The sequence below is a fragment of the Trichechus manatus genome, unplaced genomic scaffold, assembly GCF_000243295.1.
Source record: "Trichechus manatus latirostris isolate Lorelei unplaced genomic scaffold, TriManLat1.0 scaffold00073, whole genome shotgun sequence".
Classification (NCBI taxonomy): domain Eukaryota; kingdom Metazoa; phylum Chordata; class Mammalia; order Sirenia; family Trichechidae; genus Trichechus; species Trichechus manatus.
In genome coordinates, this window is record NW_004444009.1 from 471,608 (window position 1) to 488,993 (window position 17,386).

Here is a 17,386-nt window from a genome sequence, read left to right on the forward strand (position 1 = left end):
AGAGTCCCACGTAATTCTTAGAGTTTCTTCATTTTTTAATATTATTTTATCTGATTTTTCCTCAGATAAGTTGGTGTCAAGTGCTTTCTATTCCATCTCACTAATTCTGACTTCTATTTCCTTAGTTCTGCTCCTATCTATGACTTTCTATTGAGTTATCTAATTCTGAAATTTTATTGTTAATGTTTTGGATTTCTGATTGCTGTCTCTCTGTGGATTCTTACAGCCTGTTAAATTTGTCATTATGCTCTTAAATAACCTTCTTAAGATCCTCTATTGCTTTGTCTATGTGTTCCTTAGCTTGTTCTGCATTTTGCCTTATCTCTTCCTGATCTCTTGAAGAGTTCTGTATATTAATCTTTTGTATTTGGCATCTGGTAATTCCAAGAAATTTTCTTCCTCCAGAAAATTTCTTGATTCTTCATTTTGGGAGCTTGCTGAAGCCATCATGGTCTGCCTCTTTATGTGATTTGATATTGACTGTTGTCTCTGAGCCATCAATAAGTTATTATATTTATTTTATGTTTGCTTACTGTGTCCTAGCTTTTTGTTTTGTTTTGATATGCCCAGATAGGCTGCTTGTGTGAGCTAGTTTGATTATTGGCGACTTTGAAGCTCTAATATCCTGTCACCAGGTAGTTAGAGCTGTTACTAGATGTGTAAGCCCAGGATTCTGTTTACTTTTCTTGTATGAATTCAGCTCAGATGTCCAGGTATTTGGTCACCAAGTGTGTGGTACAGGCTCTCACCTACAGTCCTAGACAGGCATGAGTGATTGGTGTAGGCACAGGTATCTGGCTACAGTATGCGGTCATGCACTGAGCAAGGCAGGGGGCTGATGGATGTCCCTGAGTGTCTGGGAGGAAAACGTGTCCCTATTCCCTAGAGCGTATAGGTGGGTGGGTTTTGCTGCCTGACTATGAGCATCCAGTGCTGTTGGCTGTAAGGACTTGGGGTCACCACTTATTCTTGGACCTCTGTTGCAGGTGGCTAGGTGGTATGGGTGGAGCCACCAGTCCTCAGGCCCCTGATGTGGGTAGGTGAGGACCGTGCTTAATGGGCAGAGCAGTATCAAATGTCATGAACCTGCCACTTCACCATATAGCTGATTTCAGGTATATACCCTGAGGGCCTATGCTGTTGAAATGGGCCCACACAGGTCTTTGCAGGGGTGAAAGGCATTCAGAGCCCATGGACCCCTAATGCCTGTGCCTAGGCAAAGGAACTGTGCCTATCCTGAGTTCCTGGCTCAGGAGAGCTGGCAGGGTATTTTTTCTGTTTGTTAATTTTTTCCCTCTCCAAGGCTGGGAGAATGGCTCAGGGCATGCGATGGGTCCTACTTCTGGCTGAGGGGACTCAGCAATTGCTGAAGGTGGCCCGGGACCCCATGCAGAGCGGGGAGGTAAATGGGAGAGAGGTTTCTCCCAAAGCGGGTGTTTTTTGATCTGCGCGGTAGGCCACACGCAAGTACTTATCTTTTGCGGATTGAAATGCTGCTTTTCACTGGTTCTGGATGCCTGAGTAGACTCTCTGCTGCTGGGTCTCTCCCGATGTGGAAAACGCCTCCCGAGCACCACTGCTTGCCTCACTGCACGCACGAGCTGATCCGGTTTGAAGGGTGTGGCTCCTGCTGGGTCAGGTCTGGCAACTCCTCGCTGCTTCTGATCCGTCCCTCCCTCCCCCTGCCACTCAGTCCGATTCCTCAATTTTGCCTTTGATATTCAGGGCTTCTACATTGTCATATAAAATCGATTCACTTGTTTTTTAGGGTCTTTGTTGTAAGAGGGACCACAGGAAGCGTCTGACTACTCTGCCATCTTGACCCCACTTCCCTCCATAGATATTTTTGAGATATAGTTCACATACCATATAATTCGCCCTTTTAAAGTGTTCAATTCAGTGGCTTTAGTATGTTCAACCATCACTACCACTTCTAGCACTTTTTCTTCACCCCAGAAAGAAACCATGTACACATTAACAGACATGCCTTATTTCTCTCCAACCACCCCGCCCCCTGCCGCCCTAGGCAACCCCCAATCTATGTTGCTTATTCTAGACTTTTCATAGAAATGGCATCATGTAATAAGTGATCCTTTGTGACTGGCTTCTTTCACTAACCATAATGTCTTCCAGGTTCAACTATGTTGTAGCATGTATCAACACCTCATTCCTTTTTATGGCTGAATAATATTCAGTTATATGGATATGGAGCCCTGGTGGTGCCGTGGTTAAGAGCTCGGCTACTAACCAAAAGGCTAGCAGTTCGAATCCACCAGCCGCTCCTTGGAAGCCCTATGGAGTGGTTCTGCTCTGTCCTATAGGGTTGCTATGAGTTGGAATTGACTCTATGGCAACAGGTATGGTTTTGGTTTTATATGAATATACCACATTTTGTTTATCCTTTCATCAATTGATGGACATTGGGATTGCTTTTACTTTTTGGCTGCTATGAATAATACTGCTGTGGATGTTTGAGTACAAGTTTTTGTGTGGACATATGTTTTCTGTTCTCTTGGATATGCAACTAGAATTGGAATTGTTTGGTCAAATGGTAACTGTTATGTTTAACTTTTTGAGGAACAGGCCATAATATTCTAAACTGAGAGGTGCTGATGTGTATATGGTTAGCTCAGAGCAAATTCTGCTAAGTGAAAGATATTGTTCATCCTATTTTTTATTGAAATATATAGATATTTCAGGCCAGATATTTTCATAAGTACTGTCTCCACTAAGAGTAACTTTTTTTTTTTTTAAAACAAGATATGGTAATATTTTTTCAAGACAAAATTTGTCAGATCGCCTCTGTGATTCTTCTGGATGTTTCACAAAAACTGTATAATAGTGTTCCCTATTAGTTTTTACTTATATAAGCCATGTCCTGAATACCCAGTTTTGTTGTATGAGCTATTTGTTTTCTTATCTAAGTCTGTTCAGAAGCACATGACCTGAAGCTAAGCTTATCCTTAGTGTTGACTTGGTATAAATTTATTTGGTGTGCTCTTTTATCCTGTGTTCTGTGATCAGGAGGCACTTATTTTGGGGTGAAAATAGGTCACAAATACATTGACTGTTACTACTAGTTTGTACTAATTTGCAGTTCCCAAAACAAGTAGCAGAATTCTTCATGCTGATGTGGAAGCTGCTTCTAGCTCTACCTTCAGAATTTTTACGTATGTTAGGTGTGATAACAATTTACAGTCATCTAAATTATGTGATTATAAATGCAGATTATTGATTTTATGAGCTTGGTGCTTGATCTTCCAGTTAAAATTTTAAAAATACTTAGTTTTTACATTAATTAGAGTGAGAGTAATGGTTACTTTGAGAGTTTCTGGTTTTCCTGTTTTTTAGCAAATGTTACAGAACTTTATTGTATAGTAAAGAAATGATAGTTTTCTTCCTATAGTTTACCTAAGTGAGATGATTGAGAAGATAGAGAGGGCTGCTCATAGTTTTGGATTTCTCTGGGTTGAGACAAACCTTGCATTCTAGACCACTTTTCAGACTAGAAACCAGCAATCTCTAACAGCTAGAGACTGTCGCTAGAGAGCAAAGGGAAGATAAAAACTCTAATAAGTACAAATGGCAGTTAAAATGAAAAGGTGCCTCACTAGTGTTTAGTGAAATCTTATTAATGTTTAGTATACGTATTTTTTTGCTCTTCAGATCGAATATTAAAAGTCCTAATTTTTAACCATGTTGGCAATAGTGTGGGAGAATCTGAGCTGCCGTACTCTGTGGTAGGAGTATAAATTGGTATAGCCCTTTGGGAGGGTAGTTTGGTACTACAGTGAAACCTGTGAGAGCTGGAATGTGACAGGACTGCCTTCTTTTTCCGGGTCTCGCAAGTTTTCTGCCTTTGACAAGGTGCAGTCTTACCACTTTTCTATTGCTTGTTTTAGTGGAAAATACAGTAAAATCTGCAAAAGCTAGAACTTGTGTAAGGCGGAAACCTGTCAGAGTTCAACTATTTTCCACTAATAGAGAGTGATAGAAAAGTGGTAAGACTGCACCCTGTCAAAGGTAGAAGACTTGCGAGACACAGGAAAACAAGGCAGTCTTAATCAGCGAGTTCCAGCTCTCACAGATTTCACTGTAAAAGGAATCATGCAACGTGTGACCTTTTGTGTCTGGCTTCTTTCATTTAGCATAATGTTTTCAAAGTTCTTCCAGGTTGTAGCATGTATCAGTACTTCATTCCTTTTTATGGCTGAATGATATTCCATCGTATGTGTATACCAGAGTTTATTTTTTATCCATTTGTTCATTGATGGACGTTTGGGCTGTTTCCATTTTTTTAACTGTTATGAATAGTGCTGTTGTAAATATTTTTGTATAAGTTTCAATGTGGACATATGTTTTCATTTCTCTTGAGTATATACCTAGGAGTGGAAATGCTGGGTCATATGGTAATTCTTTGTTTTATACACTGTAAAACAAAACAAAACATAAAACCGAAGCCAGAAATCCACAATGAGATACCATGTTTCTACACACCAGATAGTTGAAAAATTAACAACTACAACAAAATATGTCCGATGGCATCAACTGCTTGCCAGAATATGGCACAATGGGAGCTCTTAAACACTCTTGGTGGATGTTTAAATTGGTACAACCACTTTGTGAAACAATTTGGCATTACCAGTAAAGTTGAATTGATGCCTTTGAATTATGGTTTTGGCAAAGAATATTGAATATACCATGGGCTGCCAGAAGAATGAACAAATCTGTCTTGGAAGAAGTACAGCCAAAATGCTTCTTAGAAGCAAGGATGGTGAGACTTGGTCTCACATACTTTGGACATGTTATCAGAAGGGACCAGTCCCTGGAGAAGGACACTATGCTTGGTAGAGGGTCAGCGAAAAAGAGGAAGACCCTCAGTGAGGTGAATTGACACAGTGGCTGCAACAATGGGCTTAAGCATAACAATGATTATGAGGATGTCGCAGGACTGGGCAGTGTTTCATTCTGTTGTACACAGGGTCACTATCTAACAACAAGTAAAGCTGAAGATATACAGACTACTAATAGAGAAACTCTTGCAGAAGACATATGTAAGAATGTTCACAGCAGCTCTGTTTGTAATAGTAAAAAACTGGAATCAACCCAGATGTTTATTGATAGGAGAAATTTAAAAAATTGTGGCAAAAAGTGTATGTGAAAATGAATGGATAACATCAGCTTGTAGAACCAAAAATGCAAGTGCCAAAAAATTCATAAGGCACATTTTATTTGGGAAGGTATACATTTGTAATAAAAGTATAAAGAAAAGCAAAGGAATGATAAATGAAAAATTTAGAATAGTGGTTACTTCTGGGGTGAAGGGGAGGGAGGATACAAAGGATTTCGATGGCATTGATGACATGAACTGAGAGATGATTACACGGGTATGTGTTTTATTTGCTTATTCATTATATTATGTGTCAAGTACTATATGTTATAATAAAAACAGTTTTAAAAAGTCTAAAATATAAAGCATCCATGCGAGGCTGCTATTGAAAAGAATGATATGACTCTGTGTATATTGATATGGAAATCTCCAAGGCATATTATCCGTATAAGCCTTTATTCCCATGTATTTATCCCTATATTATATATTTTTCAGTTTATTTTTTTGGTTGCAGTAGGGTGGTCTGTCTCTTCCCACTTACACATAAAACCCATTAGAGCAGAGCTTTTGTTGTTGTTGTCTGTTTTGTTTACTGCTGTATCCTAACAGTTCCCAGAAAGTGAGACAGGGACATAGTACATACTCAGTAAGTATATACTGAATGAATGAGTGTATATAGTACAATTCCCTTTTTTTTTTTTTTTAAACAAAACCTTGATATTTAAAGATACAAAATTCTACCTAAAGCAATCTACAGATACAATGCAATCCTGATCCAAATCCCACTGGCATTTTTTAATGAGATAGCGAAACAAATCCCCAACTTCCTATGGAAAGGGAAGAGGCCCAGAATAAGTAAAGATTACTCAAGAAGAAGAACAGAGTGGGAGGCCTCACACTACCTAATTTTAGAACCTGTCATACTGCCACAGTAGTCAAAACAGCCTGGTACTGGTACAGTAACAATTACATAGACCAATGGAACAGAATTGAGAATCCAGACATAAATTCATCCACCTATGAGCATCTGATATTTGACAAAGGCCCCAAATCCATTAATTGGGGAAAAGACAGTCTCTTTAACAAATGGTGCTGGCATAACTGGATATCCATCTGCAAAAAACTGAAACAAGACTCATACCTCACATCATGCACAAAAACTAACTCAAAATGGATCAAAGACTTAAATATAAAATCGAAAACGATAAGGATCATGGAAGAAAAAATAGGGACAATGCTAGGAGCCCCCTAACACATGGCATAAACACAATACGAATGATCAGTAATAATGCACAAGCACCAGAAGAGAGACTAGATAACTGGGAGCTCCTAAAAATCAAACCTTACGCTCATCAAAAGACTTCACCAAAAGAGTCAAAAGACAACCTACAGACTGGGAAAAAATTTTTGGCTACGACAAATCCGATCAGCATGTAATCTCTAAAATCTACAAGATACTGCAAAACCTCAACAACAGAAAGACAACCCAATTAAAAAATGGGCAAAGGATATGAACAGGCACTTCACCAAAGAAGACGTTCATGCGGCTAAAAGACACATGAAGAAATGCTCACGATCATTAGCCATTAGAGAAATGTAAATCAAAACTGCAATGAGATACCATCTCACCCGCACAACAAGGCTAGCGTTAATCCAAAAAACACAAAATAATAAATGCTGGAGAGGTTGTGGGGAGACCGGAACACTTATACACTGTTGTTGGAAATTAAAATGGTACAACCACTTTGGAAATCGATTTGGCGCTTCCTTTGAAAAGCTAGAAATAGAAGTACCATACAATCCAGCTATCCTGCCATCACATGAATAGATATATGCACACCCATGTTCATTGCAGCACTGTTCACAGTAGCAAAAAGTTGGAAACAACCTAGGTGCTCATCAGTGGATGAATGGATAAATAAATTATGGTATATCCACACAATGGAATACTATGCAACGATAAAGAACAATGATGACGCCGTGAAACATAACATGGAGAAATTTGGAGGTCATTATGCTAAGTGAATTTAGTCAGTCACAGAAGGACAAATATTGTATAAGATCACTATTATATGAATTCAAGAAAAAGTTTAAACACAGAAGACAACATCCTTTGATGGTTACAAGGGTGGGGAGGGAGGGTGAGGGTTATTTACTAACTAGATAGTAGATAAGAATTATCTTAGGTGAGGGGGAAGGATGGCACCCGCTACAGGGGAAGTCAGCACAACTGGACTAAACCAAAGCTAAGAAGTTTCTTGAATAGAGTCAAACACTTTGAGGGACAGAGTAGCAGGGGTAGGGGTCTGGGGACCATGCTTTCAGGGGGCATCTAGGTCAACTGGCATAACAAAGCTTATTAAGAAAATGTTCTGCATCCTACTTTGGTGAGTGGCATCTGGGGTCTTAAAAGCTTGCAAGCAGCCATCTAAGATGCATCAATTTGTCCCAACCACCTGGAGTAAAGGAGACTGAAGAACACCAAAGACACAAGGAAAGTAGTAGCCCAAGAGACAGAAAGGGCCACATAAATCAGAGACTTCATCAGCCTGAGACCAGAAGAACTAGATGGTGCCCAGCTACCACCATTGACCACCCTGTCAGGAAACACAACAGAGAGTCCCAGTTGGAGCAGCAGAAAGGTGGGGTGCAGAACTCAAATTCTAGCAAGAAGACCAGACTTAATGGTCTGACTGAGACTGGAGGAACCCCAGAAAGCATGGCCCCTGGATTTTTTGTCAGCCCAGAACTAAAACAATTTCTGAGGCCGACTTTTCAGACAGGGATTGGACTGGACTGTGGGACATAAAGTGATACTCGTGAGGAGTATGCCTCTTAGCTCAAGTAGATACAAGAGACTAAATTGGCAGCTTCTGTCGGGAGGTGAGATGGGAAGGCAGAGAGGGTTAGTAGCTGGTTAAATGGACATGGGGAATCGGATGGAAAGGAGGAGTGTGCTGTCACAGTATGGGGAGAGCAGTTAGGTTCACTTAACAATGTATGTATAAATTTTTGTATGGGGGAAAAGAAAAAAGATACAGAATTCTACAAACCAAATTTTCCTCTGGGTAGGGGAATAGAGTTAGAGGTAGGGGTTGGTCATGGCTCAGTGAATGGAGACTTTATTGTACTTTTAATTTTATATTCTACTGTATTTGCATTTTCATATTAATATATTTATTGTTTTTTAATTAAAAAGGGAGGAAACATCTTTAAAGATCAAGAAGTTAATTGTAAATTGGAGAAAAAGTAGCCAACAATAACATTATTTACAAACCTAAACAAACTCCATTAATTTGCAGGTTGATTTGACAATATTAGATGGTAGATTGAGAGTAGAGTGGGGTCTGGAATCTGCTCACCCTTTAGCTGAGTGTTACTAGAGAAGGGTATTGTTAGTATGGGTGTCTGGAAGAAAGGATCAGTCTGGAGTAGACTGCCAACCTTTCATGCTTAGTTATTTGTGCCACCCAGGGACTGTATTATTATATACATTGAGTAATAAACTTTTTGTTTGATTTAAAACATGCTCAAAGAAAACCAAATTAATATGACCACAGTTGTGTACTTGATTGAATGGAATGAAATAAACAGAGTTCTAACAAACTCTAAAAATATGTGGTGTATAGTCTAAATTACTTTTGAGGTAATTTTTTTCATTTCATCTTTTCTTTAGCGATTCCTTTCCCACACGTGACACACACGCACATACATACTTTTATTATTTTTTTCTTTTTTATTATTGTACTTTAGATGAAGTTTTACAGAAAAAACTAGCTTCTCATTAAACAATTAGTATTGTTTTGTGACATTGGTTACCAACCTCACGACATGTCAACACTCTCCCCTTCTCGACCTTTGGTTCCCTATTACCAGCTTTGCTGTCCCCTCTTGCCTTCTAGTCCTTACTCCTGGCCTGGTGTGCCCCTTTAGTCTCGTTTTGTTTTATGGGCCTGTCTAATCTTTGGCTGAAGGGTGAATCTCAGGAGTGATTTCATTACTGAACTAAAAGGGTGTCCTGGGGTCATACTCTCGGGGTTCCTCCAGTCTCTTGTCAGGCCAGTAAGCCTGGTCTTTTTCTGTGAGTTAGAGTTTTGTTCTATGTTTTTCTCCAGCTCTGTCTGGGACCCTCTATTGTGATCCCTGTCAGAGCAGTTGGTGGTGGTAGCTGGGCACCATCTAGTTGTGCTGGACTCTGTCTGGTAGAGGCTGTGATAGTTGTGGTCTGTTAGTCCTTTGGACTAATCTTTCCCTTGCACACACATACTTTTAATGATAAAAGTATGTACAACAGAATGCTCTCATGAGACATTGACATAGCCCCTTTTTGATGCAGGTTCTAGGTCAAGAGAAGTATTTCACAGGCACTCAGTTTGTGAGGATGATGCATTTTTTAAACGTGTAAATACATCCATTTATTTAAATCTTAGATTATTCTGCAGTGGGAATGTGGATGTCATTTGTGACAGAACACAGGGTTATGATGTTGATCTGGATGTTTGATTATGCTTGGGTCAGAAGTCTGTGATCAGCTTTGGCTCATATTTATAGTTCAGAAGGGAAACAGATCAGAGACATGTGTTAAGGAAAGGATCCAGCCATTGGCTTGCTTGTTTCTATATGAAGGAAATTAAGTTTCTCAATTTCTAAGGTTTTTTTTTTCTTCTTCTTCTTCTCTATGCATGCATTTTAAAGACTTCTCTTTTCTCCTCTATGAAATTGGAGGTAAACATACCTCTTTATTTTGCAGCTGCTGAATTTCAGAGGGTTGAAAGTTATTCCTCTCTGTTTTAATATTTCTTTTTCCCCTGTTTCCGATCTCTTTTTCCTATTCTTGAGACCAATAACATGGTTTGTTTCTGGTTTTTACTAGTTCTGGGACCATTTGGACCACACAGTGTTTTTCCAAGATTTTAGACCATTCCTAAGTAGCAATCCACTGGACCAAGATAATCGAGCCAATGAGAGGGGTCATCACACTCACACTGACTTCTGGGGACCTAGTCGTCCTCCACGACTGCCAGTGACTCGGAGATACAGACCCCGAGGAAGTACTCGTCCTGAAAGATCCCCAGCTATTGAAGGGTAAGTGCAAAGTTGTTGTTGTAAGTTCTCTTAAAGGATAGTTTTATCGAAGGACATATTGAGAGTCTAATCCTTGTAAGATTCTCTTACTTAATACCTTGTGGATAAGATGCAGATACACAGATGCGATGCAAATGAAGCTAAATTGAAAGCCTTTACTCACCTAGTACGAGTTAATGAATAGTGATAAACTTAAGGGTGATAAAACTAATGATATAAGTCTCTGGTTAACGTTTTTATCAATGTCTCGGATGAATATATAGATGATATGTTTATCAAAATTTTAGAAGATACTGAATATATTAGATGACATTAGGATTCAAAAAGATCTCAACAGATCAGAGCAAAGGACAGTATGAAATTTAATAGAAATAAAGGTAAAATATTATGATTCCAAATCATACAACAGATGTTTATTCTGTCTTTTATGTACGGGACACTGCACTGGGCACTGAGGATACAGTGAGAAGCAAAAGAGACGGTAGACCCTGATTTTGTGGATCCCATTTAGTAGGAATTATTAACTTTTAAAAGTGATACAGGACTGTGCTTCATACTTTATTTGCTTTATCTCATTTAATCCATTTGAGGTAGTAGGTGCTATGTTAATCTCATTTTATATAAAGATAAACTGAGACTCAGAGAAATAAAGTAACAACCATTTACTGGAGCCAGGACTTGAACCAGGGCTGTATGAATCTAGAGCTGTGCTTTCCAGTATGGCAGCCTCTAGCCACATGTGGCTGTATCATTTTAAATTTAAATTAATTAAAATTAAATAAAATTTAAAATTCCTCATTAACACTAGCCACATTTCAAGTGCTCAGTAGCCAGATGTAGTTAGTAGCTACCATATTTGACAGCACAGATTACACAATGTTTCCATCATTTCAGAAAGTTCTGTTGGACGGTGTGCTCCTAGAGCTTGTACTTTTTTCCTCCCACACCTAGACTTAACCATTAACATTTTACTGTACTGGCTTTATCACATATCTATCTCTCTGTCTGTCCATTAGTTCATCTTAGGTTTTGTGCATTTCAAATTAAGTTGCAGACATTCCTTCTTAGGACAAATACAGAATACAGGAGACCCAATTTAGTGGGACTACCTTTGACAAAAAAACAACTGTCACAACTGTTTTATAGCCTGTTTTAAAAGTTTATGGTGGTCAGAGGTAAATTGACTGTATTCTGTGCCAGTTTCACTGCATGTAGATTACTTTCCCTTCTCTACCTGGTTTGGACCCCATCTAAACCCTTACCTCCTATGTACCTTTTTTTTCCTCCCACCAACTACAACGCCAATTTTGGATCATTGCTGTGGTCCACTTTTCCTTGTTCCTCCATTGGGGAATGGTTCCTGTACCCAGCTTCTTTACATCAACATTCATTTCACCCTCTGTTCTCCTGAGAGGACAAGTTCTTTGTTTTCCGCAAGGCCAGCCCTTCAGTGCATGTTCCTGACCTTTTCCTACCTATTTTTTCTGAGATTCTGTTTCATCCATTTTCCTCTCCACACTTCCTTTTCCCTTTTCATCTTGGCCACCCTTTTACCCTTTAGCTCCATGGTTTTCAATCGTGGCTGTGTCACTGAGGATGTTTTTAAAAATAGTAGTAGATGGGCTCCACCCCCAAGGATTCTGATTTAATTAGTCTAGAGGGGTCCCCGGCATTGGTAAGTTTTAAAAGCTCCTGAGGTGATTCTGATTGTAGCTAGGATTGAGAACCAGTGCTGTAGTTACTGCTCGATTTGTTTTCTTCCCTTTTCAGTAAAATTTCTTAAAGGAGCCTGCATTTTACTTTGTGCTCCTTTCCATCTTCTACTATTCTGCTACCTACTATAGTCTGGCCCTCCGTTCAATAAAATCACTGGTGCCCTTCTAATTACAGTCCCAGTGGATGCTTTCAAATCTTTATTGTACCGGTCCAATTCATTGAATTCAACATTTTGGTCTTTTTTTTCTTCCCTTGAAAATCTTTACTCTTCAGGCTTCTATACCAGTACATTTTCTTGATTTACGTCTTGTCTTGTTTTTCCTTCTTTTCCTTCAATTCTGACTTATGGCAACCCCTTGTGTGTGTCAGAGTAGAATTGTGCTCTGTAATATTTTCAATGGCTGATTTTTCAGAAGTAGATCACCAGACCTTTCTTCCAAGGTAACTCTGAGTGGACTCAAACCTCCAACCTTTCAGTTAGCAGCTGAGCACGTTAACCATTTACACCACCCAGGGACTCCTTGTGGGTACTTCCTAAATACTGGTTTTCCTAAGGTTTTTCCCTGATTGTCCTTTTCCTCTTACTCTACAAAAGGATTTCTCAACCTTGACACTATTGACATTTTGGGCTGGATAATTCTTGGTTGTGGGGGCTTGTCCTGTGTATTATAGGATGTTTAGCAGCATCCTTGGCCTTTACCCTGTAAATGCCAGAAGCACCCCTACCCCCAGTTGTGACAACCAAAAATGTGTCCACACATTTTCAAATGTCCCATGGGAGCAAAATCATCCCTGGTTGAGAACCACTGTTCTATAAGTTCTCTCTGGTCATTCTCAAGTCCTCTCACGGTACTAATAATTACCTATATACTAAAGACTGTCAGATCCATATTTCTATTCTGAACTTTCACCCTAATTTAAGACTTGAATATATAACCCCTTGCTAGCCTTTTCCATCTGGATGTTCCATAGATACTCCAAATTCACCAAGATGAAAACTGAATCCTTTTCTTTTCAGATCTGATCCTTTTTTTTTTTTTGATTGGTGGTACTACTCTTTGCCTAGCTTGGAAACCTAGGGTATTCACCTAGGGAGTGAATTAGTATTTCTTTGTTAAGTATACTTGCTTTTGGTTCCTAACATGTACAGTATCATGTTGAGACAGGTTTATTTTATTCCTAGTTTATTAAGGGCTTTTAATTAAAAATGACTGAAGATTTTATCAAACACCTCTTGCAGTTCTATCAAAATGACCGTAGAAGTTTTCTCCCTTAAATAATTAATGTATTTTAATTGATTTTCTAATGTTGAACCAACACTGTAAGCTTGGAAGAAACACTATTATAGTTGATTTGCTATTTTTTTGTTTTGTTTTGTTTTTAGGATTTTTGCGTCTATTCTTAAAGGGGCTAGTCTGTAATTTTCTTGTGTTTTTATCAGGCTTTTGGTATCAGGATTATGCTCGTTTCATAAAATGAACTACAAAAGCTTGTTTCCTTCTTATGCTTGCGAATAGTTTAAATAGTATAGGAATTACCTATTCCTTAAAGATTTGATAAAAGTTACCTGTAATTCTGTCTGGGCTTGATATCTTTTTGGGGACCAGATCTGTTACAACCTTTTCAGTTACTTCTGGGAGTAATGAGTGGTGTTTTATTTATCTCTGTATTACCACTTTTTAACGCAGTATCTGTTTTATAGTAGATACTAAACATATTTATGTTGAGTGAATGGATAATTATAGTTATGTTTCTAAGAAGTATATGGAACATATGAATTAGTAGTAATAATAGTTAAGAGTATGTGCCAGACATTAGTCTAAGTGCTTTGCAAGTATTAATTTCTTTAATTCTTGCTATAATCCTCTTGGAAGGCACTGTTAATATCTCCATTTTACATAAGAAGAAACTGAGACTCATAGAGAGGTTAGGTAAATTGCATAAGAGTATAAAGCTAATGAAATTTTGAAGTTATGGTAATGTAGAAATGAAACGTTTTGTCTTATTTATTTGGTAGGATTATAAATGTTTAAAATAAAAAAAAAAAAGAACAGTATCATAAAATCTTCCCATTTAAAAAAAAAAAAGCAGTTTCCTAATTTTCTCAGAACCTTTCTTTCCAAGGCACATATACCAATCTGTTAGTAAGCAGAACTTAAGATTTTAGTCCATTTTTTTTTTCCATTTGTTTCACGGAGGTATAAACCGAACAAAGCATATTTTTGTAATATACTGTTTTACCAGTTTATCAGGTCTGCCCAGATTGTTCCACATGATTGTTACCACTGTATAGTAGTTGTCATTGTAGTGTCATCCTGCGTTTTCATAGCACATTATAATTTCATATTTTATAGATTTAAAAATTAAAAAAAAAATTTTGGCTTCTTCCTAATAACAGTTTGCTAGATTCATTTGAGAAGCAGTGTAACTGTTTTTATTCTGCTTGTCAGGCTTTCAGCTAGTGGTTTCCATTGACTACATCTCAGGCTCCTATTCATCCCACTGATCCCACTGTGGAAAGAGTAGTTACTTTATTACTTAAGAAATCAAATCTCAGAGATTAGTCTTTGTGGGATTATTAGTGTGTTCCTCACACCAACCTAAGCAGTCCTCTGAAGTGAGATGAATTTCCTTTGACGTTTTCACTGGCACAGGTGAAACCTTTTTGGTGGCATGAAGCGTAAGCCGCACATTGTTCATTCATTCTGCAAATATTCGTTGAGCATGCCTACAGTGTGCTCTAATCTGCAGTTTTCAGATGATGGTTACCTTATCCAGGTGTAATCAGGTTCTGAATAGACTAGCTCATCTTATCTGACCTTAAGTGAATCTGATCTGTGCCAGAAGACCAATTTATTAATTTACAATTGAGGTATTCTGTTTCAGTGACTGGAAAACTCATTTTTGCTTGTTAGTGTATGCCATCTCTGAATTTTCCAAATATCAAGAAATTAGATGGTTGCTTGGTGTATATAGAATCAACAAAGGAGTGTTTTTTAGGATGGTAAGATATTTGTATTTGTCAGTTTTTTTTTTCTTAGTCTATTCTAAATCAACACTAATGCATAGATCAGCACTAATGCATTCATAGTTTTGTAGATGCCATAGAGATTACCACCCATTAATTTGCACTTATTACATTAAGACCCATCTTCATTGTAGTGTGCTGTTTTTTTTTTTTTGTCCTTGATGTTGTTGTTGTTTTTTGGTGAAAATATACACAACAAAACATATGCAACAAAACCTAGATCCATTCAACAGTGTTTACATTGTACAGTTTATTGACAGTGGTTGTGTAATTCAGATTGTGTCACCATTCTCACTGTCTCTGCCCCTATTGTTTCTCCACTGTTAACTTATACTTTCTGCCCCTTATAGTTCTAATCTGTACTTTAGAGTTACTGTTGTCATTTTAGTCTCATATAGGTAATTTTTCAGGTGCAGTGCTCAAGGCAGACATTATTTATTGAACTAAATTGTTTAGTTTAAAGATGACTTCATGGAATAGTTTTGGCTTAGAGTTCAACAGTTGTTTCTAGGCAGTAGATTTGGGGGTTCCTCCAGCCTCAGTGTGTTCAGTAAGTCTGGTTTCCAATAAGAGTTTGAAGTTTCATACCACAATTTTCCTCCTTTTGATCAAGATCCATCTAATGAGTCCCTGATCGGAACGTTCAGTAATCATAGCTGGACACCATCCATTTCTTCTGGTATCATGGCAGGGGAGGTAGAGTAGTTCATGAAGGCAATTAGAGCTGCAGACCACTTCCTTCTCCGATGCCTGGATCTCCTTCTTTCTCTGTTGCTCCAGGCAAATAGAAACCAATTGCTGTATCTTGGGAAGCCTGCCAGCAAGCTTTTAAGACCCCCACGCATTACCCACTGAACTAGGAGGAAGAGCAGAAACTCTTAAAATATTAGGCTAATTGACTGGACAGGCCCATAAAACACCAAACCCTTGAACCATGAAAACTAACCCTGTGGTATTTCATTTGTACCTAAGCAGTATAAACAGCTGCAGCCTTTTTTTTTTCCCCTCCCTATTTTTGTTGTAAAGTTAAGGGCTATACTCTTTTTAACCTTGTTGTTTTATTTTTTTTATTTTTTACCTTTCAATCCTGTGATTTAAGCCTTCTCCCTGGTGATACAAAGGATGGTCCTTTAATTTTAGCAGTAAGCTATCTTTGAACAGCATTGTAGGGTACATTACTTCTAAGAAGGCTTCCTACCCCTGCACTGAATGGTAGGTTCTGGGACCGTATTTTTCTGACGACTGATCACATCTCAAATTTTGAGAATTGACTTTTATTTCGGTTGTTAACTTTTTTTCCTTATTTAAAAGTATTATTTTTTTGCATGGATTAAAAAGATAACACTACCCAGAAATAGCCACAGTTACACCTTGATACATAATCTTATAGACCTTTTTCTATACATACATGTTAGGTGCTGTCGAGTCTATTTCAACTCATAGGGACCCCATATGACAGATTACAACTGTCCCATAGGGTTTTCTTGGCTGTAATCTTTATGGAAGCAGATAGCCAGGTCTTTTTCTCGCAAAGCCACTGGGTGGCTAGCAGCTGAGCACTTAACAGTTTGCACCACCAGAGCTCCTTCATATGATACCTATATTTAGATAGTTGAAATGGGATCATACTGTACATAGTTTGTGGTCTGATTTTTTATTTCAATAGATCGTTTATATTTTTCAGTGTGCATCTGATGGGGCCCATATAGAGGGTTTCTGTAACTCATTCAACAAATATTGTGTATCACTATGTGACAGGTGCTATTCTAGATTTGGCATACAATACAAAACAGTAAAAAGTGTTTGCCCTCATTGAGCTTAAGTACTAATGGAGAAAGACAGGCAAAATAAGTTAACTAAATGGAATGTTAGGCAGTAGTAAGTGCTATGAGGGGAAGAGGCAGGGAAGGGAGATAAGGAGTCTATGTGTGGGCATGTAATTTCAAAAAGGATAGTCAGCAGAGACTTAATTGAGAAGGTGTTTGAGTAAAGACATAATGGAAGTGAGGGAATGAGCCAGGAATATAGTAGCAAGGAGACGCCAATGTAGAGAGGAGTAAGCAAGGAGAAGAAAAATTGGAAATAAAATCAGAGAAGTTGCTGAAGATTAGGGTAGGGATATGGGTATCAAATCACATAGAGTGTTTTAATGAGCTTTATTTTGAGTGTGATGGAAATCCAGTGGAGGGTTTAGGGCAGGGGAATGACATGATCTAACTTATGTCTTAAAAGTTACTCTGACTGCTGTGTGGAGAACAGAATAGGGGCCTCAGGGAGCAGGGGCAAAGGCAGAAGCAGAGATAGCATTTAAGAGGCTGTTATATTATTTCAAGCTAAAAATGCTGGTGGCTTAGATTAGGGTAGTGAAAAATGGTTGGATTTTAGATATAGTGTGAAAATGAACATGATAGGATTTGCTGACAGATTGGATGTAGGGGGTGTAACAG

The 17,386-nt window shown here is 38.3% G+C and overlaps 1 protein-coding gene across 1 annotated transcript in view; it reads left to right on the forward strand.

Moving 5' to 3' along the window:
• Positions 1-17,386, forward strand: part of RNF115 (ring finger protein 115) — a 98,494-nt gene that overhangs the window by 64,482 nt on the left and 16,626 nt on the right. The window contains exon 4 of the mRNA XM_004380323.3: positions 9,984-10,195. Coding sequence (XP_004380380.1) covers positions 9,984-10,195 — 212 coding nt within the window. The remainder of the gene's footprint in view (positions 1-9,983; positions 10,196-17,386) is intronic.